This window comes from Pipistrellus kuhlii, unplaced genomic scaffold (genome assembly GCF_014108245.1).
Source record: "Pipistrellus kuhlii isolate mPipKuh1 unplaced genomic scaffold, mPipKuh1.p scaffold_m20_p_18, whole genome shotgun sequence".
In the NCBI taxonomy this organism is placed as follows: Eukaryota; Metazoa; Chordata; class Mammalia; order Chiroptera; family Vespertilionidae; genus Pipistrellus; species Pipistrellus kuhlii.
Window position 1 is genome coordinate 11,196,751 of NW_023425493.1, and position 27,178 is coordinate 11,223,928.

The 27,178-nt window shown below is 46.1% G+C and overlaps 1 protein-coding gene across 2 annotated transcripts in view; it reads right to left on the bottom strand.

The window, feature by feature from the left end:
- KCNH1 (potassium voltage-gated channel subfamily H member 1) overlaps positions 1-27,178 on the bottom strand; it is a 253,120-nt gene that overhangs the window by 143,271 nt on the left and 82,671 nt on the right. For both annotated transcript variants that reach the window (XM_036442598.2, XM_036442599.2), the window contains exon 7: positions 8,985-9,414. In XM_036442598.2, coding sequence (XP_036298491.1) covers positions 8,985-9,414 — 430 coding nt within the window. The remainder of the gene's footprint in view (positions 1-8,984; positions 9,415-27,178) is intronic.

Genomic DNA, 27,178 nt, shown 5'->3' on the forward strand with positions numbered 1-27,178 from the left:
AGAAATTACAATTAGGTTCTTAACTGGTTTCGTTGGCAGTGGAGCTCGCCTTCAGAAACCGTCTTCGTTGTCTGGTCTGCTGTCTGGGTAGCACCAGTTTGAAAGGGGGCCGCTGTCCAGAAGATGGAAACCAGCTGTCCAATATCGTGGCTGCAGCATCTTCAGCTTAGCAAATGGAGCGAAAGGCTTCAGTAGCCACTGCTGATGTCCTCCAGTGAGAAATGAAGGCTGCGACCAGTGCTTTTTCTAAGTGACAGACCGAAAGACTGGGATCCGAGTGTTCAAACAATTCGGCACATCAGCCTTCTTGCAACTTACTGCAATTCCCTGCCACATGGCATGTGACGGATGGGGGGAGGTGGTCACCAAACCTCTACTGTAGGAGGGGGTCTGAGGTGCTGACAAGCCCAGAAGCACAGGGTAGCCCTCAGACCCCCTCAGATCTGCACAACTCCCTCCCTCCCTTCCTCCTTCTCTTCCTTACTCCCTCCCTCCCTCCCTCCCTTTCTCTCTCCTTCCCTTCCTATTTTCCTCCCTTCCTTCCCATCTTCCTCCCTCCCTCCTTCACTTCCTTCCCATCTTCCTCCCTTCCTTCCTTTCCATTGTCCTATTTGGCAGGAAGGGTCAGTAGCTGCCTTCCCTGCTGCCTTTTGCTCCAGGGAAGCCTGGTGGAGAGACATGAGCTTGGGGTCAGAGATCTGGGTTTGAACTCTGACTCCATCAATCACAAGATTGACCTGGGGGAAACTAATTGACCTCTCTGAGCTCCAGTTTCCTCATCTGTAATACTGGGACAAAAACATCTGTGACACAGGAGTGTGAGGAGAATTAATAAAGAATGTGTATGAAACTGGATAGCATTATGCTAAGTGAAATAAATATCACATGGTCTCACTCAATATGTGGGATATAATCATCAACATAATTTGATGAACAAGAATAGATCCAGAGACAAATGGCAGGGGAGGGGGGATTAAAGAGCAACCAAAGGACTAGTATGCATGCATATTATTGTAGTATATCCAATGGACACAGACACTGGGGCGGTAGGGGCTTGCCCTGGGGTGGGAATGGCTGGGGGGAGAGGTGTCAATTGGGGGAAAAGGAGACCATAATAAAATAAAAAAAGAAGTCATTGTCAAGCAAAAAAACAAAAACAAAAAATGTGTATTAAGTGTTCCACACACAATATATGCCTACAAACTTACCACTATTAGTACTATTCTTTCCTACCCATCTTTGTAAGTCATGCAAATCCTACCCATTATTCACCGGCCAAGTAAAAGCTCTTTAGTGCTACGCTCATCTCCATGTCACAGACAAGGCCACTGTCTTCCCAGACATCTGAAGCACAGACTGGCTCTGCTGCTTATGCAGTGAACACTCTCTGCTCTCCAGCCATTCCCATTCACGTGCTCTTTCCTGTCTGCATTTGTGTTTTCCACACTAGAGCATAGGCAAATTGAGGAAGCGATGATGTCTGTTTTCTCTCCCTTCCTCCATTCATTCAACATTTATTGAACCCACTGTGGACCAAGTAAAAACCCACACACAGCCCCTGATCTAAGGCAGCTTGCAGTCTGGCTGGGAGACATCTGCAGATGCAAGGAGATAACTCTTGAGAAGGACCTCAGTACCTAGCCCAGGTTCTTCCCAAACACATGACCCCCGCCCTGACCCTGATGGGGTGCAGAGCCCCTGCCCTTGTTCCCCTGTCCTTTCCTTAGCAGAGACGGGGCTTACTCCAGTAAGATATTACTCCAGCAAGATCTCATTTATTCATCCAGCTTCCCCAGCAGACAATAGCACATGAGGGCAGACCGTGCATCTATCTCATCTGCTGCTATATCCTCAGCCCTCACACAGAGCCTGGCACATGGCAGATACCCAAATACTGGTTATGAATGAACCAAGAGGCACTCAGGTAAACTGCTGATTGACTGACTGAGGTTCTGGGAACTTGGCAGGCAAATCTAACGTTTATTTTATCTGGGACCATACCTGTTGATGCATTTTTAGAAAAATATTCCCCTGGTGGGCATTCCTCACCTCACCCATTTTAAAGAAGGAAAGAAAATTATTTTCTCCTATGTGTGATTTCTTGCTGGCTACCTGTAATTATCAGCCTAGCGGCGGGGAGCCACAACAAAGGCTTGAGAAGCAGCAGCTCAGGAGGAGTGAAACTTGATCCATCAAGTTCCTTTGATGAAAATAGAATGGGAGCCTTACCACTCTTCTCTCACCTTCACCTCTTCTCCCCAAGGTCTGAGGACATGCCATGAAGGGACCAGCTGCCACAATCTACAGGCACAACAGTGACTTATGGCCACCAGTACCAACCTCTGTCAAAGAAGAGCAAGGAGAGCACTGAGCCGGGAGTGGTGAGGACATGAGCTTCAGCCCAGCTCTGAGTCTACCCAGCCACGTGACCTTCAGCAAATCACATCAGGTGCTCGAATGATGTCAGTTGGTTCAATGTCATTTCACTATAATGTTGATGAGATGCCCTAGGAACTTAACTCTTGTTTATACCAATTAGCCTACAGTAAGATTGTTTGCAACATCATATGGCATTTTGCTTAAAGTTGCTGAATCTATCAACGACATGAAGTGAGGACTTAATTTACTCCATTATTTCCTCCGCCAAGAAAATGGGAGAACACTACCCATCCTGTGAAGTGCTGAGGAGACAACAGACAGAGGAACAAAACAGAAACGAAAGATCCTATGGTAGCCACATCTCTACATGACAACTTCCATTCGGAAGAAAATTATATTTTCAAAAAGAAAAGAAAGAACTTTGCAAATGGCGTGGGCATCCATCGATAGGCAATACCCTTCATCCGGTTGGGCAGTCTCCTAACATCTAAAAGTTGTTGCAAATTCTTCTGCCCCGTGCAGTAGCCCAGCTAGGAACAAGGAGAATGTCTTCCCACAACACACGGACTCAGACGTCTGTCACTACAAAGACCATTCCAAGTAGCAGAGAAGGCTTCCAGGGAAAGCACTCCCTCCCTCAGTCTTTCTACACCCCCTTCTTTCCAACTCTTTTTCAGCCCACTCCCCAATACCACACACACCACAGAGGGCCTTTGCCCCTCCCACATCCCAGAATAATCAGCAAGAAAAGCAACACAACCAAGTGAAACTTCCTTATCAAGTAAAGTTGATGCAAATCCCTATTGGGCCACTTCTCACCCTGTGGCCTTGGGGGAGTTACTTTGTGTCTCTAAGCCTCAGTATTTTATTTTATTATTTTTATTATTTTTATTTTTATTTTTTATTTTTTTTAGCCTCAGTGTTTTTATCTGCAAAACGGGTCATAAAGCCTAGCTATGCAGGTGTTGAGTGAGGAAAAGGTCTGGGCAGGACACCTGACATGTCCTGGGGGCTCCATGCGTGAGTGTTTCAAGTCCTTCCCTCCTTCTCCAAGGGGAGCATTCTCATTTCCCGGGGGCCATTTCCTGCCCAGTGAAGATCCCCCCAGAAAGGCCTGGGCAGCTGTGCCGGGAGGTCCCCCTGAGCACGGAATGACCTTCTCTTCCTTTAACAGCTTCCCCTGATTTGATTTGCAGCCAGGCCTTTTTTTTTTTTTTTTAAGCTTTGTATCTGGGGAAATTTACATCCGGACATACGTATATTTCATGACCTGTGCATTAAATACTGCGATGTACTTGATGCTTTATGCAAGTTCAAAAACCTCTGAAAGTCAAGCACACCCGAAGGACTAACAAATGGCTGAGAGGCGGCATTGTTTGATGAGTCCTAGAAGTAGGCAGTAAGAGGGGATGGAGGAGCAGGGCGAGGGGACCACGGTCTGAACACCCTTGGAAAGCTGTGTGCTGGGCACACTGCCTCAGTTTACTTTTCCATCCCCAACTCTTAGTCGGGGGCCTGGTATCCATCTCCATTGGCAGTTGAGGGAACTGCCAGAAGTCAAAGCACTGATCAAGAGTAGAGGTGAACAGAGGTGGGCGTCCAAGCCAGAGCTGCCCGGTGGCCCCAAAGCTCAGGCTCTTTTCCAGGATCCGACAGAGTGTGCCGGACACAAAGGAGAGAAAAGCAAGGAGACCCACAGCCCTGTCTCCAGAAGTCTAGAGTTCCACTGGAGCTAGGCAAAATACCCACGAGGCAGGAAAGGGAACCATGAAGTCACAAGACTCATTATAGTGCCATATCATATCTAAGGGCGAGTAAATAAACTTAATTCAGGGTCCGTCAGCCATAAGAGTACAAAGGATTGAGAACCAGGAGGGAAGTAACCAGAGATAGTTTCTGGAGGAGGAGAGAAGGGGATGTACAAGACAGAGGCTGTGTCAAAGATGGAAATGCACAGTGGCAAATATATATATTTGATTTCAGAGAGGAAGGGAGAGGGAGAGAGAGATAGAATCATCAGTGATGAGAATCACTGATCAGCTGCCTCCTGCATGCCCCCTTTTGGGGATCAAGCCTATAGCCAAGGTACATGCCCTTGACCGGAATCAAACCCAGGACCCTTTAATCAGCAGGCCAATGCTCTATCTCCTGAGCCAAACCAGCTACAGCAGGTCTTTAAAAAAAAAAAAAAATCAGATTCTAGAGAAAAATAAACTTGTTTATTGGCTAGAAAAACCCCCTCTAAGAATAAATGAGAAATGAATAGTTATTTCTCCCATAGCATTCTGGACATTGCCCCATTTCCCAAAATAAACAGAAGCTCAAAATGAAATTAAACAGCATTCTTGTGCAATTATTATTTTCTTTCTCCTAAGAACAGGGAAGACAAGAATGAACTGGGAAGAGCAAGAAACAATTGCTGTTATTAACAACAACAATAAAATCGCGACAATTGGATGCCATGATTTTCAGTTTTCTTCAGAGAGCTATCATACATCATTATCTCATTTAGTCTCACTTCTGTGGAGTGAGATTGTCAGGAGCTTCACACCCCCAAACTACAGGAATGAAAGGGCACACACAACCCAAAGCACAGCGCAGACCTAGGACTGTGCTTCCTCTCAGCCAGGAATTCAGGAATGGAGCCCCACCGGGATTTCCCTACCATGGAGGGCGAATGTTTGCTGCTCTCAAGGGAAATTCGGAGAGGGAGGAAGGCGGAGGCAGACAGACACAAAGGCAGCCCCCCACCAGCTCTTCTTCTTGTCCATATCACAGAACGCATGAGCACTCAGAGTCAAGACTACATTTCCCAGTACCCTCTGCAGCTAGGTGTTGCCAGGCTACCAAGTTCCAGCCAATGTGATGTGAACAGAGGTAATATGGCAATCTCCTAACCTTGTTTCCAGAGTTCAGCTTCCCTTCCCTTTCCCTCCCTTCTTTCAAAACAAACATATGGCAGAAGCTGAACCAGCCATCTTGGCTCCTGATGTGGAAGTTGTGCGCTGAAGGGAAAAGAGAAGCCTGCATGTCTGATGATGTCTTACTAACTCTAATTGAAGAGGCACACACCTGTTGATGCATGTGCCCGTCGAAAGAGGGACATCCCCTCCCCTGTGTCACACAGAGGACCAGAGTGGCATGTGCTTCGCTCAGCGTCACCCACACAGGAAGTGTGCTAAAAGGCAGGAAGAGCCCACTTGGGGTGAGGCCTGGCAGGAGATCCCTGGAGACCCACAAAAGGGCAGGGAGATCAGGCAGGGGCTGGCTTGCCTCTGGCCCAGGACAAGACCCTAGGATGGAAGTCAGACAGAGAACCAGGCACTATAGATTGCCTACAAACTACAGCGAATCACCAATACTCATTTTAGCCAACAGTTTTCACTTCTTCCTATTGCAATTTTCTCTTATCAGAACTGAGAAAGGTAAGCAAGATGGAAAATACTTAGTTTTCCTGCTTCCTGGCATCCTCTGAGGAATTCGCCCAGTTATAATGAGATATTCAGTGCCAGAGAGCAGAGAGGAGAAGCAACACAAGGCTTCTGGGTAATCTACATTATGGCTAATATACTGCAACAGAATAGGCAAGGAATAATAGTACCAACGCAAGTAAAATTCAATGCAAAGGGGAGAGGAGGGGAAGGAAGGGATTACAACGTAACCAGTATTTCAAAGGGCTTTGTGTCTCTCTATACCCCTTAAGAAATGGGGGCCTGACCGCCTGAGTTACTGGGGACAGAGAAGCACTGACACACTGTCATACATGCAGGTGTGGTCCATGCTCCCTGTCGCCAGGAGTGCCAATTCTGGGGCCAGTCCAATCCCGTGAGCCATGCAGTCAGGAGGTAGGTGTGCATGCGTCCACGTGCAGGCAAGGCAAGATCAGAGAGGACCCCACCAATCTAACAAGACACCAAGCACTGGTTCCCAGCAAAGGCCGTCTGGAATGTGAGCGTACAAGGGTGATTGCCACCACGTTGTACAGAGTGCGAGAACCTTGCTGTTGGTACGAGAACTTGTCAGACACGTCACACGGAAAGTGGAACATCAGTAACCGTGACAGGCTGCTGAAGAATGGCTGATTCCCACAACACCTGGTCCCCCTGGGTCTAAACTGAAAGCTTGTTCTTCCATTAAAACAACGATAAACAGGCGCACACAAGGTTTCCAAGCGCGGAACTGCTAGCTTGCTCAAGTTCACGGAGAGAATTTTCAAAGTATTGGTCTATCAGCTGGAGAAGATGGTGGACCTGGTTCTCAGACCTCCATAGGAGGAGCCCTGTCACTAATTGGGTCCAAACCCTGTCTCTCCTGCTCACCAGCCCCACATTCCTGGGAAAATGACTTAATGTCTCTGGGCTTCCATTCCTCATCAGATGAATGTGATCATCTCCGCAGGCACAGAATTTCCGTGAGCAGGAGAGAGCACGTGTAGCGCACTTAGCATAGTGACTAACACATGACTGTTCGGGAAATGATGTTCCTGATAAATAGACTTGCCCACCTGAACATCAGACCCGGCTGCAGACTGTGTATTTACACATTATTTCACAAAATGGAAGCCTCATCCAGCTCTGAGAAGGCGTGAGAGAAAAGAGGTGTTAATCGCGGTTGGAGGTTTTCCCTGGAGACCATACTCAGGAAAGGATGCTCTCCATAGAAGCATGGTTTGGGGAAAACAGGCTGCTTTATCCTTATTATCTACCACCAGGACTATTTTCTTTCTTCTTTTCTTCCAGGTAAAAGTTTGCAAGGATGTCTCCTCAAGATTTGAAAGCCCATGGAGAGTCTGTGAAACAGGGCCCATTTTCTGACTGACCACTCTTCCCAGCTTTTCTGTAATGGATAGAATGAGGTGTCTCCTCTCCCCTCTAACAGGCAGAAACTGTGCCCGAGCGCTGTTTCTGGTGCCACACACTCACAACACTGCTGCAGGTACTGCCAGAAAACTGGGCTTCCGAGGCGGATCGTTCTAGAAGAGCAAAGGTCTTACATTCTTTCACACAACATGAGGAAGCATCTCGAGTTCTAATTAAGCGACAGCAATTAGCTACCCACAGACACGTAACGCTGCCTCCCGTGGTCAGGCAATCATCTCTATTAAAACCCATTTTGAAGTAAGTAGCAAACCCCAAAGCTCTCTGGGCAAACACTTCCCACGAATCAATTACCCCTCAGACACATGGCAGCACACGCTCAGAGGCGAGCTCTGTGCCTCGGCATGAGGAGTTTTACGGAAGGACTGCATCCCACCTGATGAGGGGGTTGCAAAATAGGAGGGGGCTGCAAGCCACTTGCAGAAGGGGGCGCTGGATCTCTGGTGTGAGCTGGACAGAGCACGAGAAACGGAAGCCTCAGGTTCCCCTGGTCTTAGAATTCCCAGGTCGGTAGAACAAGTAATATGTCAACTCCTGAGGAGTTGGGGTTTCTGCCCGCTGGAACCAGATTCCAGCTTCATCACGTGCGGCCAGACTACTACCCAAACCGATGCTTCATGGGAGGACTGGACTCTCCCATGTCACGATGTGTCACTGACGTGCAATTGGTGCTCTTGGCAGGCTCACCAGGAATCCCAGCCACTCAAGTCCATGTGCTTTCCCCAGCCTGTTTGGTCAACTCTTCCCTTGGGAATCCTTTTAGTGAAGGTAGCCGAAGGCTATTTCCAGAATTGGCGATAGCAACCACTATGCAGTGGTCAGGGAGTACGTTATTGAGATGGAAGTACCTTCCTCAAGAACTAGGCTTGTTTTTGCTTTTCAGTCCCATCAAGTTCATCCCCTAACCCTTTACCTCTCAATTGAACAAGAGCACTTTTTCGAGTTTTCCTTTGTTTGGGGGCTTTTTTTTTAAGGTTTTGTTTGGATTTGGGACATTTCTTAACCATCAAGCAAACATCACCAATATTAATCTAGATCAGCACTGTCCAACTGAAATTAGGTTCCAAATTTTCCTAGGTGCCACATTTAAAAAGCAAAAAGGATTATGACATTGTAATAGAATCTTTTATTTAACCCACTATTTCAAAACTATTGTTGTTTCGATGTGCAATCACTATGAAAGATGATGAATGAGATAGTTCACGTTCTCTTTTCCTACTTTTTCTTACTGAACAGTGCAGACCTAGGGCTATGCTTACATTGACATGGAAAGACTTCCACAATTCACTCTTCTATGGACAAGCAGTTTACCAAATTACATGTGAGGCATTTAAGTCATTTTAGCTTTACCAAAACCTATCTCTATGTGTTCAGATAAGGAGGGAAAATAATCTGTAAGGGAGAGACCAGATGATAATGATAGCTATCTCTGAGAAGTACCTGGACAACCTTTCTTTTTCTATTTTGTGCTTTCTTAGTATTTTCTAAATTTCTTTGCAGCAAACATGTGCTTTTTTAATTATCAGGAAAACGATAAAGCTAGTCTTTTTTTAAAACACACACACACACACACACACACACACACACACACACACACACATCTTCCTTCTTTTAAGTTATTACAGCCCTGATCCTACTGGCACTGTTGCCATTACCCTATTTCCAGCTAACAGAAGAAATGGCCAAACAGTATTCCCCAGCCCCAGCCCCAGGCACCGTCATACTCACAGCCAATCATCATGATGGCCACTGCAAAGATCTTCTCGATGTCTGTGGACGGGGCGATGTTCCCGAAGCCCACGCTGGTGAGGCTGGTCATGGTGAAATACAGCGAGGAGATGTAGACAGAATTCTTGCTGGGACCACCTTCCCATTTCCCTGAGCCAGACCCGTTAAACTGGTAAGGGGTGCCAATGTCCATGGCCAGCTGGTAGAGCCAGCTGTTGTTGCGGATGGTCTTGGTATCCTCATCGAAGATCTCGTAGTCCCCGATGCTGTACCAAATGCAGGCCATCCAGTGAGCAGCCAGCCCGAACACGCACACCAGGAGGACCAGTACGGCCGCTCCGTACTCAATGTAGTGGTCCAGCTTCCGGGCCACGCGCCCCAGGCGGAGCAGCCGGACAACTTTCAGAGAGCTGAACAGGCTGCTGATGCCCTGGGAGAAGAGGAACACAGAGTCAGGGCCAAGAACCAAAAAGACTATCCCCCTACTTCTCCCTCCCTCCTCCCCGCCAGCCTGTTCCTTCAGCATTTCCATGAGATGCAACAGCATGCAAGCCTTAAAAAGATCGTTTTAACATATGTCATGATATGGCAAACTGCTCATATATATCCGTGTACTTATTCATAATGAAGTTAGAATTTTATGCCAAGGTGTATTATGGGAGATTTCTATTGGCATTTTTCCTACTTCCATTAAAAATAAAAAATAAAAAACCCAAGCTAAATAAAAAATAGAATTTTAATTTAATCATATTATGCAGACGCACACAAATATAGACGAGCATTTTTCCATGGCATGAGTTATTTTAAAACAATTTTAATATTAAATAATATGGAATATTTTAAGAATTGCTTAGCTTATATTTCATATTGTATAATCTTTTGTTCTAATTATATTGTTCATAAGTATACAAATATTTATGTTTTGAAAAATGATCAGAAAACACACTTGGAAAGATGTAAAACATCTGTTTTACATTATCAGTGGTTATCGCGGCATTGTCAAGTTAGGGGATTGCAGGCAATTTTTTATTATATTTGTACATCTTTTTGTTACACTTGTATATATTTACTTAATTTCCATGATTAACATCTTTACTACTTTTATAATTAGAAGAATATATTTTAAAAACAAAGAAACAGCTGAGAAGAACTGAGATTCTGTTTTCTCAGAAAAGTTACAAATTATTGGAAAGGAACATCACTTCTGTCAGCCAGGGATTATACAACCGGACACCATGTATTTAAACATAATCCATCCAGGAATCTCAGCTAAAAGGAACCCTCTGATTGTACCTGGCCAAGCTTCCCCCTTTCTAGTTGGTGTCCGATGGCCCCACCAGGACAGGCCTAGTCTCTGAACAGTTCTCTAGGCACTAGCACTGTGGTAGTGGAAAAAACGCCAGAGGAGAAATCTGGAAAATGGAGTCTGAGACCCACGTAAGCCTAACGTGCTATGTGAATCTGGACAATTCAACTACCTCTCAGTTCCTTTGTCTAGATACTGAGGGAGGCGGACTTACAGCGATCGCCAATCTTTCAGACCTCACAGACCACCAGTGGCCCACAAACCACCTGTTGGCAACCACTGCTTCAAAGATTTCCTCAAACCAGCGGTCACCAACCTTTCGGACCTCCAGTTGGCGACCAATGGACTAGAGGATCTCCAAATCTGTAAACACTAATCTACTCTTATCTCCAAAGAGAACCAAAATATAGTACAGCAGCTACACCACGCCAAACCTCAAAATGAATTTCACCGTAGATTTCCATTAACTTTTCCTACTCCCACTAAAAAGCAAATAAGCAAACAAAATAAGAACTTTGAATCAAGACTTCCATCTCCCTGACATAGCAAAAGTCCACCTGCGGGTAGAGGCTCTTCCCCAAGCACAGAGAGTGGCTTTTCACTATTCTAAACACCGGACAGATCCCAGGCCATTGCTCTTCACTCTTATTCCCCTAAGGACAAGCCCCAAGCTCAGGTTATGTCACAGACAGAAGGTTAATGTGTCAATGATTTCTGACAAAAAATGTGTAAATGATTTTGGAGTCTCGCCAAGACTACATCCTCTTTCTGGGCACAAACTGAACTGCATTTCCCAGCCTTCTTCCAGCTGTGTGAGTCTCAGGACTAGCTCTCACCAATAGGATGTGAGGTGAAATGTGTGTCACTTTCACCTCCAGGCCAAGGCAGCTAAAAGTCAGTGTGCTTTCTCTGCATGCTTTCTCTCCCTCCCCTCCACCCTCTCCCCACCCCGCCTGCTTTCTAGAGGATGCTAATGTGATCTGGAGGCCACGACTGAAGATGGTGAATGTTCAGCAAGGAAGGAGCCTGGGTCCCTAAAAGACAATGTGGAACTCCCTCTCCTGACCAATTTACTTGAATCATATTGTTATGTAAATGGAAAAAAAAGAAGCCTCTAAAATGAGCTACTGGAACTTTGGGGATATTTGTTACAGCATCTATATCATTAGCCCTCCCTGACTGCAAGCACACAAACCATAGGCAGCATAGCCTTGTCGAGAAAGAACATAGGATCAGGTTGCCACATACATTATTTTTGTTGAGAGGAGGGTGGTGGAGATGGGATTTATTGCCCTTTAAACACACACACACACACACACACACACACACACACCAAATAAAAAGTTTTATAGCCCTAAAACTTACAACAGAAAAAATCATGTCCTGCTTAACATATACTAGCAAATGGATGATAATGGATTTTTCTAGGCCAAGGATCAAGTCATCTAAACTGCCAACCTTGACAAAATTTACCTTTGGCATGTCCAGTACTCGTCCCCCCTGAGTTCCCTTTTCCCTCCTTGAGCTTTTCTCAAACCTCCTATGCAAAATCCCTCCTTTTAAGATGCAAGAGACTGATGAGGATAAATGGGTGACATCTCTCCACAGGGCATCTGCATTTTAACAGAAGAAAACTAACTTCCAATAATGGAATTAAAAGTACCAACCGCCTGGATGAAGAAGATATTTTGGGAGGCAAAGAAGCCTTTTGGATGACTCAGAAATCAAACACATGTAAGCATCCACCTACTTGCCACCTCCTCATAAGGAGGCTCCTGAAGTCATCTTTCAAAGCAGCTCCACTCGATAGCAGAACTTACTATCCAGGGCAAAACAGCCTCGTCATTTTCCCTCACTCATACTCAATCCAGAGCAACATTGACAGAAAACCTACTGTGTACTCCAGGGAAGAGAGGATAATGATGCTGCCCTTGTCTTCTCACTCACTGTTGTCTCTTCAGTGCCTGGCCCATGGAAGATGCTCCAAAGAAAGAAAGGAGGGAGGAAGCAGAAGCAGAATAACTGGCGAGAGAGGAGTGCTATGATCAGTGAAAAGATATTTCTACTAAGAACCACAGAATTGAGAGCTGAGAGGGCCATAGAAGTCCAGCTCCTCTGAGTCCCGCAAGGTCTCTTCGAGCGCCATTACAGGATAGTCTTACCCTCTCCTTAAACTCTCCCCTTAACTGCCACCTTGAAGATTCCATTCTGTGACGGTCATTTATGGATATGAACGACTGGGCTCCCATCAGCTTTCTTACCTCCCTTCCACTCCATCTGTACTTCATCCCTTCTCCCTTCTACATCCCTTCCCAGCAGCCACAACAACACATGCAGCCACTACCTAAAGGTCACACTATTCTCTAGCCACACGTGCCAGTCTCAAGCATCCCACACAGCGGATGCACATTTGCATCTCTTAGTCTGCTCAAGTGGGCCCCTCTGCCCAGAATGCCCAGCTTCACCATTTCTACCAATTGGTAACTAGTTATCCTTCGGGCCTGCTGCCACAACACTACTTGTTCTTCAGGTCTGCCACTACCTCCACCCTAAAGCCCTCCATGACTACCCTGTATCCCAACCAATCACTCAGTCCTCCAAATGTCTGTGGTAATCTATCCTTTACTACTTGAACACATTGCTTTGCCTTCTTATAGTTTCCTGCAGCTGTTTCCCCATGTACATCAAGAACTACACGTTCCTGAAGACCAAAGCCACTTGGTATTCATTTTAGATGCCTCCTATTGGGTTGAACGGTATTCTGCCAGATTCATGTCTTTTCCAGAAACTCAGAATGTGGCCTAATTTGGAAATAGGGTCATTGCAGGTATAGTTAGTTAAGATGAGGCTATATAGAAGATCCTTAATTTAGTGTGACTGGTGTTTCTATGAGAGGCGAAGAAGAGTGGAGAGGTGGAGAGAGAGAGAGAGAGAGAGAGAGAGAGAGAGAGAGAGAGACCGACCAAATGATTCCCAATGCAGCAATTGGAGTGATGTGATTCGAGCCAGAGAATGACAAGGGTTATGGGTCACACTGGAAGCCAAGAGGAAGGCATGGGACAGATTCTCTCCTGGAGCCTTCAGAGGGTGCATGGCTTTACTGACACCTTAATTTCAGAACACACAGCCTCCAGGTCTATGACAGAACAAATTTCTGTTGTACTAAGCCACCCATTTTGCGGTAATATGTCATGGCGGCCCTAGGAAACATACAGGGTCTAAAGCCAGAACCTTCTTAGAAAGGATCTCAAACATTTTCTTAACGGAATTAAAGAGTTTGGATTATTAGGGAATTTTTAAAATAATTTTAAGGAGCCTTTGGAACAACATGAAACATACATGCCCTCACTGCGTTATTTATATGTGTTCACACTGATGTTCTATGACACGGTCTTGCATAAGTTCTCTCTCAGTGCACTAACAGCTGGAATTCCAGCTGTTTAAAGGCATTTCAAGCTCTTCATTTGTGTGTGTTTTTCTTAACTGCCTGAAGTTCAGTAGATGCAATAAATAAAACAGAATTCTCCAAAGTGCTTTTGTTTATTTTAGTATAAAAACACGGTAGCGCCGTATGGCAGAGAATCACATTTTCCCAGGGACTTCTTGTATCCGAAAACCTCTCTCACATTCCAAATGGTTGCAGGGTTGTTTTTTTTTTAAATGACAACATTAAAATTATGAAGAACCAGGACTTCCAAGTGGAGTCAACACAGAGGAAGGGATGGTAAGAACCTGTGCTGGGGAGCTCCTCACCGAAGGCCAACAACGAGGACTGGAAGGAAGCCTTCCGCATCCAAATAACCTCAGCTGTTGTGATACTGAATCAATTCAAATTGAAAGGGCATTTGGTCATTATCAGAATCACTGTGTGAGAATTACTGAGTGTTATCTAGTCATCCAGACTAAGCAAATCATTCCGTTAACTTGGGCTGTATCTTGTTTTCTCGCCTAGCCAGATTCAAGGATTTCTGCTCTTCTTTCTTTCCCTTTCTTTCTTTCTTTCTTTCTTTCTTTCTTTCTTTCTTTCTTTTTTCTGCTCTAGGCATGGAAATGACAACTGTCACAGGCTGGAGACAATGTGTTATTCAAAAGAACCGCTAGGTCTTTCATGTGCTTGAATAGTTCCTCCAGGCTTCCATGGTGACATGATGGCTGGCATCCATAGCAAATTCTGCAGGTAAACTTATTGTTTTTAATGACTTGCAGCCTCACGTTGCTCACGATTACTCTTCTCCTGCATCCTCCTCCAGCTGAAGGCATCCTTCACATACCTCCCTCAGAGACTGACTCACACGGAGAAGACGAGGCAATAGGAAATCCAGTGTTCTGTTATAAGAATTTAATTCTTTGTTAACAGAGCTCGGTTTGCCTGCTGCCTTTGAAACAGAGATGACTTCGAGAATAAATGTTCCATGCTTGGCCCCACCACTCTGAGGACTGCTGATCCACTGCAACTGCACAATGGAACAAACTGGCTAACTAGATCTTATTGACAGTTGCTCACTGAAGCTTAAGTGTAATTTTCTTTTTTTCTTCTTTTTTTTTTCTTTTTTTAGCTGATAAGTACTTTTTTTAAAAGATTAATGGATAATAAAGAACATTATAAACTGATGAACCAAAAGATAGATATAGAGACAGTAAAACAACAAGCAGACTGTCAAATTATAGCGGGGAGGGTAGGGAGATCTGGGGGAGATCAGAGATCAACTGAAGGACTTGTATGCATGCATATAAGTATAACCAATGGACACAAAACTCTGGGGAGGGAGGGCATGTATGGGAGTGGGGGGGGGGGCAATGGTAAGATTTATACACATATAATAATTTAATTTAAAAAAAGAAAAATAAAGATTGAGTTTAGAAAGAGAGAGGAAAAGAGAGGGAGAGAGAGAGCGAGAAAGAACATCAATGTGAGAGGAGAATATTGATCAGTTGTTTCCCGTACATGCCTGACTGGGAATCAAACCTGCAACCCTTCAGTGCATGAGATGATGCTCCGATCAACCGAGCCACACTGCCCTTCTGTTGCTTTAAGATTTTACTTTAGGCTTGTTTAATTCAATCTAACAATCATTTCCTGAAAGCTTAGTACGGGAAGACATAACCAAGAGCTACCAGGGATAGAAAACTAGGAAAATGCAGTCTCGTGCCCTCCCCTTCCCTACCGTCAGGCCACAGAAAAACACACAGCCTGCAGATGGCTGAGATGCAGAGGCAAAACACAACTGAGCTGCCACTATAAAGTCTGACTTAGCACAAGGCCTGTGGCTGTGCATACAGGGAATTCTTTCCTAGTCCGTTTAACAGGTCTGTTGACCATATTCAGGGAAAGGATGTGGATGCCGAGGATGAGGGACAGCTTGCGAACTTCCATTTGTCTAATAATATATCCCCAAAAGGCACATCTGCAGTCTCTGTAGAAATCATCATTGAAGGAAGTTCAGACATAGTGCTTAAAACCACCCGCTTCCTTTTTGGTTTACAATTCCAACCATGAAATAAACTGTGTCCTTGGTTGGGATAATATATCATCAGGCTCTTTTGCTTCCTAGAGGTGCTGAAAATGAAAGTGTATCATTAGCCAGGTGAAAACCAAAGGATCCAGAACAGAGAACCTGGTTTTATCCTGCCCTGTCCCTGTCTTTCTCAGAACCCTAACCTCAGGTCTTCTTCCAGGGAAGCGAAAGGAGTCCGCGTAGCCTAGAGGGAACTGCCCTTGTAGTGAAGGAAGCACCGGAGTCATCTTGCGCCTGCAGCTCTGACCCTGAGGTAGCCTTAGCCATGCCCTCCATTCGCTTTAGGCGAATTTCATTAAATTCTCAGAGGCAAGAGCATGACAGGGTCTGGAGTAGCTAAAAACCGCAATGGCATTCCTGCGGGTGTTCGTAGGAGCGTCCTGTACTGGGGCCTGACTGGGGCCTCGGGGCTCATTTATCACTGCCTGGCCAGAGCTCCAGATCGGAATCAGTGCTGACATCGTCAAAGCATCACCTCAACTCTGAGAACGCAACTGGGGCCTCCCAGCCCGTGGTAACGCGCTCTGCTTAACGAACAAAAGAAACATAGACCTTTCCCAGTGGTCGGCAAACTCATCAGTCAGCAGAGCCAAATATCAACAGTACAACAATTGAAATTTCTTTTGAGAGCCACATTTTTTTAAACTTAAACTTCTTCTAACACCACTTCTTCAACATAGATCACCCAGGACGTGGTATTTTGTGGAAGAGCCACACTCGAGGGGCCAAAGAGCCACATGTGGCTCTCGAGCCGCAGTTTGCCAACCATGGCCCTATGCAATCTAATCTGGCTTTAAAAGGCACACTCCCCCCTTCCCCAAACATAATCCACTTCAGTCTCATCCTCACCCCAAACCAGACGTCCCTAGAAACTATAGAGAATTGCCCACAAGGGTAACCTCCTGACCAGGCAAGTAGCAGGAATTTGTGGTGTGGCCTTGGGGCCTGCACCAGGTTGGCAAGCAGGGAAGGCTCAAGCAGCTGGTTTTGATGTGTGAAAGGTTCCCAGAATCTGGGGAGGCTGGCATAGCAAAACACAGACACCTGGGTTACACCTGTGAGAATGGGGGAAGGCGGGAAGTTAGGGTGCCCAGGACTCTCTCTCCTGTGTTGAGCAAATGAAAGCCATAGGGACAGAGCAAGGACAAGAGCCCAGCAAGCCACTGGGAACACTTCTGAGGGACCACAGGGCCCCTGGGGCACCGGGGTTGTGCTGAGCCCCAGGACACTCCCAGGAGTCTGGGCCACTAGACGAATGCACAAGGCATCGGGAAAGGGGCAGGAGAGATAGACGGGGGGGAATCAGAATACTCTAGAAAGAGCATGGCCATAACTTCAAGAATTCCTAAATTTAAAACAACAAGGACCCCCTTCCAGCTAGAAGGAGGGTCAGGGCTTCATCTGTAATATTGCTCTTGGTCTAACTCTGTCCAACCTTCACAGAGAAATTTAAAGCCCTCGAGGGCTATTTCTCCTTTAGCCTGGGCAGTGAGTGAGTGGTGAGGAGGCCACTAGTCATTTTAGATGCTTCCATTCCAGGAAGCAACTGTCATGCACAGAGCTCCCCTCTACCGCCTTCTGGCCCTCCGAGGACCAGTCCCTGCAGGAATGTCCTAAGGCAAAATTATGGCTCCTTTAAGAGGCTTCTGGTAAATAGACTTCTAAACTTTCTGGAAGTAGGCAGAAGTAAGGACAGACGCCATTCTGTGACCACAAGTTTGGGGAAGAAGAGAAGCCATGGGGGAAGAAACGGTTGGTTGGAGTCAGGCCCTGCCTCTGGCACACGCTCCAACCAGCTGTGTGGCCTTGGGAGCCCCTCTGAGCCTCATTTCCTCACCTACAATGTGGAGCAAATGCATTTACCGAGGGCTAATGTCATAAAAGTATTAACTGTTACATCAGAGGTAGTCAGCCTGTTCTCCTCCAGCTGCAAAAATCCAGACAATAGGGTGGGAGAGAGAAAAGGAGGAGGGAGAGAGGGATAGAAGGAGAAAGAGAAGGGAGAGATTATTTGTCCTCAGTCAAAAGGAAAGAAAGATTATGAAATGTCAGAAAGAAGTCACCTCCAGGCGACCATTAATAACGAGGGAGGATGCCTTCTCTCTGAAAAGTTGACAAGAAGCAATTAAGCGTTTTCCACCAAAATAGCTGTGTGAGCTGAAGGAGAGGGGGCAGAAACCTGCCTTGTGCTTCTGGACAGGTGGGCCCTAGGGGTAGGGCCAAGTCAACCTCCGCTGAGAAGAGCATGAAAGGCCAAGAATGCCAGGAATAATGAATACAATGCACCCCTCGGTATTTATATTTCTAAGCTGGCTTTAAAAGATTTTAGCGCTTCTCTGGCTACAGAAATGAGAAATTACTAAAATAGCAAACATGCCACTGGGAAGTTTACTTTAATGGAAAAGTTGTATATAGACCCCAAGGTGTCAATGCCATCCCGCTAAGTAATAGCAATAATGACTTATGAAGCCCTTGCCACATGCCAAGCAGTGCTAACTTAGTCTTACCTGCATTAACTCGCTTATTTCTTATAACTATCCTCTAGGCTAGGGGTGTCGAACTCAATCAGAGAAGGGGCCAAAATCTAAAATCCAGCCTAAATCGCGGACCGAATGGTTTACTGAACAGTCATAAACTGTCATTGTTATGGAAACGCAGCGGAGTGCAGTGATGACAGAGCGGTGCGGGCCACATTGCAAGGCCTGGCGGGACGGATTTGGCCCGCGGGCCTTGTGTTTGACACATGTGCTCTAGGAGATCTGGTATAAATCTCCACATTTTATATGAACGTGTGAATTTTTTATAAATTAACTGATGGACAAGCAGCCACAGAGGAGGATGAACTGTATGTGGATTGCCATCAGATTCTTAAAAACAAGCAATGAGACTGAACTCTTTTGTGGCTGCTCCAGACAAAAAGCAGTCTCCTGTGTCCCCCATTCACTTCGCTCCTCCAAAGCCAACCTGACAATACTAGAAAGATGAATGACTCCCACATTCTCTTCTTTTTTAACTGAATTTCTTGGGGTGACATTGGCTCACAACACCATACAGGTTTCAAGTGTACAATTCAACAAATCATCATCTGCACACTGCGTCAGGTGCCCTCCACCCCAAGCAAAGTCTCTTTCCGTCTCTATTTCTCCCCCTTGTCCACCTCCATTGACCCCCACCCCTTTCCCTCAAGCTAACTTCTGTCTGTGTCTATGTGTTATAGATATGTTTTTTGCTTAATTCCTTCACCTTCTTTTATCCAGGCCCCCAACCTCCCTCCCCTCTGACAGCTGTCAGTCTGTCCCATGTATCCAGGCCTCCGTTTCTATTTTGTTTGTCAGTTTATTTTGTTCATTGGATTCTACATATTAGCAAGATCATATGGTATTTGTCTTCCTCTGACTGGCTTATTTCACTTAGCATAATAATCTCCAGACCCATCCAGGCTATTGCAAAGAGTTATGATTTCCTTTTTTTTTTTTTAATGGCCTAATAGTAAGTATTCCATCATGAACCACAGCTTTTTTTTTATCCACTCATCTACTGATGGGCAACACTCTTCAAGCAATGAGTAGGCTGTGATCATCTATGGCACATGTGTCAAACACAAGGCCCGCGGGCCAAATCCGTCCTGCCAGGCCTTGCAATGTGGCCCGCACCACGCTGTCATCACTGCACTCCGCTGCGTTTCCATCACAATGACAGTTTATGACTGTTCAGTAAACCATTCGGCCCGCGATTTAGGCTGGATTTTAGATTTTGGCCCCTTCTCTGATTGAGTTCGATACCCCTAATATGGCAAGGAGCAGGATAAAAAGGAAGAAACAGCCCGCTGGTGTGGCTCAGAGCGTTGACTCATGAACCAGGAGGTCAGGGTTCCATTCCCCGTCAGGTCACATGCCTGGGTTGTGAGCTCAATCCCCAATAGGGGGTGTGCAGGAGGCAGCCAATCAATGATTCTCTATCATCATTGATATTTCTATCTCTTTCTCTCCTTTCTTCTCTCTGCAACCAATAGAAACATTTTTTAAAGGAAAAAGAAGAAACAAAAGCAGTGGTAGAATATAAAGATGGCGCTCCTCCCATCACATAAAAACTACTACCTTGATAAAGCTTAGATTCGGACTATGCCATATTGGTGCCAGGTGGAAACTCTTGGCTCTTGAAACATGGCCTGCAGACAGGCAGGATGGCAACCCTGACAGCATCTGTGTATGGTCCATGGGGAATCTGTACATGTGAGACTCCCACACTTACCCAAGACCAGGGACAGCTCTTTATTCCAATCACTGCACCTCAAAGGTGAAACAAGATTGGGCCTAAAAGACTGCCCGGATTCTCAGTCCCACGCCAGGCAAAGCCACTGATGCCAGACTAAGGAAGAGATTGGCCCCAAAGGCCAGTGGCCAAGCTGGGTCATTCCTGATTCAGAGGCTGCAGAAACAAAGAATTCATAGGGACATCTTTTGGAAAGTTAAGTCAAAAACACTGTGGGTGAGTGCTGGTGGTATTATTTAGAAATGGCTTTGGAAGTCGTGATGCATTTATAGACATTCATTTAAATCCCTTCCTGGTGATACTAGGACCCAATCCCAGATTTGTGGACCAGAAAGCAGATGGCCGATGGAAGCTGCCAAGGGGTGGGATAACTAATGGCCCAGATCTAAATGGAGGGCTGAGGACATAGGGTTGGGCGCAGGAGTCCAGGGGTCACAGAACTTTGGTCAGGAGGGGACCCAGGGATCATGAAGCCCACACCCCTCCTCTTACCGATAAGGAAACAAAGGTGCAGGGAGGTCTCACTGTACCATGAGCCATGGGTGTCCCACTCCCCACTCCCAGCCCTGGCAATCTCTCACCTCCTTCTGTCTCTGTGCATTTAACTCCTCCTCCTCCAAGTGGAATCATACAGTATTTGTTCTTCCATGTCTGCCTGGCTTTTTCCCACTTAGCATAATGTTTCCAGGACTTGTTGTAGCACATGTCAGAATCCCGTTCTTTGTGTGGATGAATAATGCTCCATTGTGTGTACACACCACATTTTGTTTGCCCATTCACCTGCTGACAGGCAGGCTGCAGAGATGTTTCCACCTGTTGACTATTCTGAATAATGCTGCGCTGAACACTGGGTATCGGTGGGAGTTCCCAGGCTGCAGTGGGGTTTTGTTGTTGTTGTTGTTTGTTTGTTTGTTTGTTTTTTTAACAATTTTGTTTTTAACCAACTCTTACACAGCATTTAGCATGTGGCAGGCACTGCCTGTTACAAGCATGACCTCGTTTAATTCTCTCTATAAGGCAGGCGTTACTATTACCCCCATTTTGCAGAGAAGGAAATGGAGAAAGGTGAAGTAACTTGTCCAAGAAGACAAAGTGAGTTGCCACAGCTGGATTCAAACCCAGGCCGTCCAGACCAGAGTGGCTAGGAGGCCAGAGCAGGGACAAGAAAAGCAATGGTTGTAATAAATGAGCCTTCCAGTGGCTCCTCTGAGGGTAACAGCTGAAGTCTTATACTTGCCCAAGAGACCCACGCATTCTGCACCTCTCTCTCTCTCTCTCTCTCTCTCTCTCTCTCTCTCTCTCTCTCTCTCTCTCTCTCTTTTCAGGATGTCGCCAGCCTCATTGCCTACTGTTGCCTCCACTCACTCTCTGCCCTCAGACATGGCAGGCAGGTTCCAGCTCAGGGCCTTTGCACTCGCTTTTCCTCTGCCTGGAACACTTGTACACCAATATCCCCAATAGCCCTCGCTTACCCACCTCCTTGGAGTCATTTCTCAAATGCAAGCTTCTCACACCCATTCCTCCACACCCATTCACAATCGCAACTGCCAGCCCAACACACCTGTTTCCCTTTCCCCCAGAGCTTGAATAGGCTTTACATTCAACATGTGGCAGGCTTCCCATTTGCTGGCTGACTGCCCCTCACACTAACATGTACACCCAGCTGTGTCCTCAGCACCTGGGACAGTGCTCTCAACAACCCTGGACTGAATGATGACTGCCATGCATCCACCAGCACTTAGCTCTCCCACGAATATTATCCCCTAGTTTTCATGAAAGAGTTGAAAATGTCTTAGAGGAATCACACCATGAAGGCCAGACTTTACATCTCCCACTGGTCTGGGAGCAGGGCCAGGTGGCCTGAGGCATAAGTACATTAGGGGTTTGGGGTGGGGGTGGGGATTGAGAGAGCACCGGGCAGAAAACAGCCCTTAGATACGGGGTCTGACCTGGAGGGCTGGGAGCACACCTGCCTGCCTCGGGGGACAAGGTGCCCAGCCCCTTCCTAGTGAAAGCCTGGAGGCAACACCATGTTTCAGAATCGGAAATCCTCTTCCATTTGCTTCATTCGGCCAGGAAAACTAGGGCACTGGTTTGCGAGGTGGATAGTCACTGAGACAGTCCTGGTTTCAGAAACTCCTGGATTACTCATCCAGGGTTAGATGCAGAAGTACGTGTGCCGCCTTCTCTGGAGCATCACCCGCAGCTCCGAGGACGGATTGCACAATAAATAGGAGGCATTGTGGCCCCAAGTGTGTTTTATTCTCCACCTGGACTCTTCCCACGCACCTGTCCACCCCTTAAAAACCAGCTCAAAACAGCATCTCTGCAATGAGGCCTGGTCTGAATCGATCTCTTCTTCTTCCCCGCCCCCCAATAATTGGTCTCTTCTTATTGAATTCCCACAGCATTTTTGTGCCATTATCATTACATTCTTCACGCTCTATGAATGCGATGGCTGTGTGTCTTGATCTCCTACTACATCTATAAACCCTTTTTAAGCCAAAAAACAAGTTTCATTCACAGAGACATGTCCCTGAGGCACCCAGGCAAGTCCTAGCACACAGCTGGCACTCAGTAATGGATTCCTGAATGAATGAACAAACCGGTGATCAGCTCCTGGGAGGAGCACGACTGTGGCTAATACCCTACCTTGTCCTCAGCCTAGATTCCTACACAGCCATCTAGCCAGGGCTCTCTGACCGAATCTGACCTATCTGCCCATTTCTATTCCTTGACGCTATTTTTATCAAATTACTCTCCTGCTGAAAAACCCACTTGTTGGTATTGTAAATAGACTGATTGTCACTTTGGGAATGTATTATACTACCTCCAAAGTATGTCAACAGTCTTCAAAGGTTCATATCCTTCGTCTCAATAATCCTTTCACTGGACAGATTCTTTTAGAATAAAATCTAACAGACAAAACACCCATTCCAGAAATCTGGATGTCATCTCTGATTTGGTTCTTCCTTCTCGCTCACCCCTCAACTACAGTCAGGCATGGAGTCCTATGAGTTTTGCCTTTATTTGTTTCTGGAACAAGTCCAACTTGCTCATCTGCACTTCTCATGTGATTGCTGCCCCAGCTGCCCTAATGCGCCCTACCTCCAAGCTCACCCCATCCAATCTCTTCTGTACATGGCGACTCGATTATTCTAATGGACAATTCTGATTGCGAATCTCTGATGCCCGGTCTCTACAATGCCTCATGATGAAGTCCTTGCTCCTCAGTGGGGCACACAGGTCCTGTGACTGGCCCCAACTGTTCCTCCTGCCTTCCCTCTCCCCTGCTTCTCACATAACTATGCTGCAGGTGCACTGCACAACCTGAGCTCCCCAGACTCGCAGGCCTGTCTCATGCCTGTCTTTCACATAGTCTGGTTCCCCTGCCTAAACTGATGTCTCCTCCCACTGTCCTCCTCTTCCCCCTTTTCACCTGGCCAATTCCCTACTTATCCTTCATTTTAAGACCTTTCTCTGAGCTCTCAGCCAAGGTGGCTGCTGCCAAACACCCAGCAGGTGTGTACACCTCTGCATAGAACCACGGCCAGCTTACCTGTCCCCTTGCCATCCCATATATAAATAACTGTTGGCTTGCCTCAATTTCAACACCAAACCCCAGAACCTACTTGTGCCTGTGCCTGGTGCTAAGAGGCACCCCGCCTATAGCTCCGTCTAGCCTCATGTCTCCTTGGAGACCCCAGCACACGCCTTGCTGGTTTGTCAACTTGGCATTTCAAGTTCCTTTCTAGTGTATTAACCCTGAAAGCCCAAATCCAACCAGTTTCCTCAAGGCCAAACTCTAGTCTCACCTTCTCCAAGGAAGCTTCCCTCCGTGACCACAGTCCAAATAGATCACTCTTCTGTTTTAGTCAGTAATTTGAATATACACTTTTTACACTGTTCCCAGTTGTTACATCCGATATATGCTCTCTCCCACCACAATAGCAAGATCAAGAGCGTGACCTGCCCTGCCTTCTGCTACTTTTCCACCTCCCACAGCATCTCCCAGAACACGGCACCCACAACGAGAATTCACGGATGCTAGTTGAGTAAGAGGTGAGAAGAGAACTCAGTCAGTCAATGAACGGGATGCACTAGCAGATGGTCCAGGTTCCTGCTGTTGACTTTGGTAATGACAAGAACAGGGCTCTCTGCCACAATGAGCCCTATCACCCATTATAACTGTTTATCTGGTCATTATTTTGCCACGTGCCAAGCTGCTGCAAAAGTAATTATATTCTGTGCACAGAGCCACTCATCCAATTACAGGTCTTAGCAACAACATTATGAGATAACATTATATAAAGGCGCCATGAATCAATAGGTTGGGCACAAGGGCGGGGGCGGGGTGCGGTTGGGGGGAAGGGTAACAGAAAGGCTTTTTAAAAGGAAGAATGGTGACCCAACCGTGCGAAGCCTGCTTTCATCAAACACAATAAGTACGCTGAAAGGAAAGTCAGTGAGGAGGAGATGATAAAGCCACACAGACACAGGGGAACCAGAACAGAAACGGATGTGTTAAGTAGGAGGCAAGTTGGTTCCCCTTGGGCAGGTATCCTAGCTCCAGGTAACAATGTACCCCTTGCTGGTCTTCCTCTAGAGCGCCACCTACTGCGCCACAGGGGGAGGGCAAGTGGGAAGCTGACAGCTGATTTCCTCACTTCTCAGTCCATTCCTCTCAAGGGCAGGCCCTGAACCAGGGCCCCAGGACGCATCCAGTTCCTCCTTCTAGTTGCCACCGATGACGACTAACAACTAGGGTGCCGAATACTGTGCTAAATGCTTTACATGCATCATTCCGTTTTATTTTCACGATACCTTCACCAAGTAGGTACTTCTATCTTCACTTCAATCCCACTGTACAAACAGCTGGCAAAGGCTAGTTCGAGAGGCCTACTCATTGAGTGGCCCCCATTTGCCAGCATTTGCCAGGCACTGAGCAGCACAGTGCAAATAAGATAAGTTCTATCTTCATGAAACTTACATTCCAGTGGGAGAGAGAGAGAGAGAGAGAGAGAGAGAGAGAGAGAGAGAGAGAGAGAGAGAGAGAAAGCCCAAAATAAAAATTATCTAAATGGGTAAAGTGCTATCAAAAGCATAAATTGACTAAATGGGTAAAGAGCCATTTTTAATGAGAGGTGGGGGAGTTCTCCCCTGCAGCCTCAGCCTACACATGCAGTGAGAAGCTCTGGAGGCTCAAACAGCACAGCGGGGGTCCGGGGTACAGAAACCCCACGAGGGCAGACCCCTATCCAAAGTGACATGTGCAGTGTGAAAAGGGGAAGAAGCCTGGGTGCGACCAGGAAAACTGGATGCCACACAAAAGAAAGTACGGGCGGGGTTTGTAAAGCACAGGATCCAGTGGAGAGAGTGAAATGGAGACACTTATGTTCACGTATGTATCAGAGAATGCTCTCGATGCTTTGAGGGCATTGCACCTGCTGTACAGGTAAGTTTATGTAGCGGGGCAGGGCTGCTGGGACCTCGGCTGGTAACCAGGTAGCCTAGGTGCCTGGCAGAAGCCATTTCTTTCCAGATATTCTGCGGGTCACGGGTCCAGGGGGGTGTGGGAAAAGCTTTCGCAGGCATAGAAAAACAGACTGGTAATGGGGTAAAACCTGGTAGCGTGCAATTTTATTAAACTGTCAAAGCATGGTTATAACTATGGAGTAGCTGTGGTACATGAAAAGAGTTAGGCTGTTGGGGGAAAAGTTGAAACAGCACAGGACAAGCAGAGGAACTCCCTCACTGAACTCTGGCCACCTCCTCTGGGTCTTCCTACATGAAATCTGCTATATGCCGTACACTGTTGCCTTGGTCTTCCTCCTTGTCTCTCTGTAGCCTCTCTCCCCCAGAACCCAATCCAGGGTCACAGCTAAGGACCTGTCACTCTGCTGGGTTGAACTGTCCTACTCACCTCCAGCCACCAAGCCCACTCAGCTCCTTCGTACCTTTATTCCTCCTTTCAAACATCCTGCGATAAGCCCTTCATTTTCTCAAACTCCTCTCTCATCTCTAGTATATCCTGTAGACAAGCCTGCTTTTTGCTTTTGTTTGTGTCTCCTCTTATCTTCCGGATTAATCTCAGCCAAGTTTTGTCACTTTGGGGAATCTCTTCAAAGAACCAACTTTTGACACTGATGATCTTGCCTTTGTAATTTTTTTAAAAGATGTTTGCTTTTATCCATATTTTCTTCCTGCTGCTGCTGAAAGATTTGTTCCATTTTTCACTACCTTAAATTAAGTGCCTCTCTCATTTTTTAATCTTCCTTCTTTACTAATGGAAGCATCTAACATTTTAAATTGCCATCTAGGTAATATCTTAGCTTCGTCCTACAGGTTTTCAGATATAGTATTTTCATCATCTTCTAGGTCTAAATGTTTTCTGATACTAGTAGTTCTTCTGTGACCCATAAGTGAGTCAGATCACGGCATACTGGGATAAGCTCACACCAGCTCAAGTGAGTAATTGTAAAATTTTCAGCAGTTCTGAGGGCTGTTTGTTAAAACACAGCCATTATTCAAATAAAATTACATAAACGCAAAAGGAAATAAATCACATAAAAATCAAAGTAATAAATATGCAAGGAACATTACTTTCCATTTTACTCCATGCTGTTAAGGTTATTACTTCTCGTGTGTCAGGCTGGTAAAACATTACACAATTGATGTGCTACTGTGTCTCTCTTCCCAAATGACATTCAGTGGCTCCTGCTGGTAGCCTGAAGTGAGCCCTGGAGGAAGCATTGATACATGGAGATCAGCACACTATAAATCAGGGTATTTTTTATTTTTATTTTGAAGAGTTAAGTATTTATATGTTTTTATAGTTATTTTCTAGTATATATTATTTTAGAACTTAAAGGAGCTTTAAAAAATGCTATATACTGAGAGACACACTGGGCCTAGTTCACCTTTAAGGTCAAGAAGGTACAGAGAAGACCCACTGGTCCTTCAAAATCCACTAGTGATGCAAACGCCTGTAAGCACACTGCTTCCACTCTGTTGGCTCATGCTCCCCACCCAAATATAAAGCCGTTTTTCCTAGGATTTTTTCCCCAAAACACCACCCACTAAGTTCTAACAATAACATC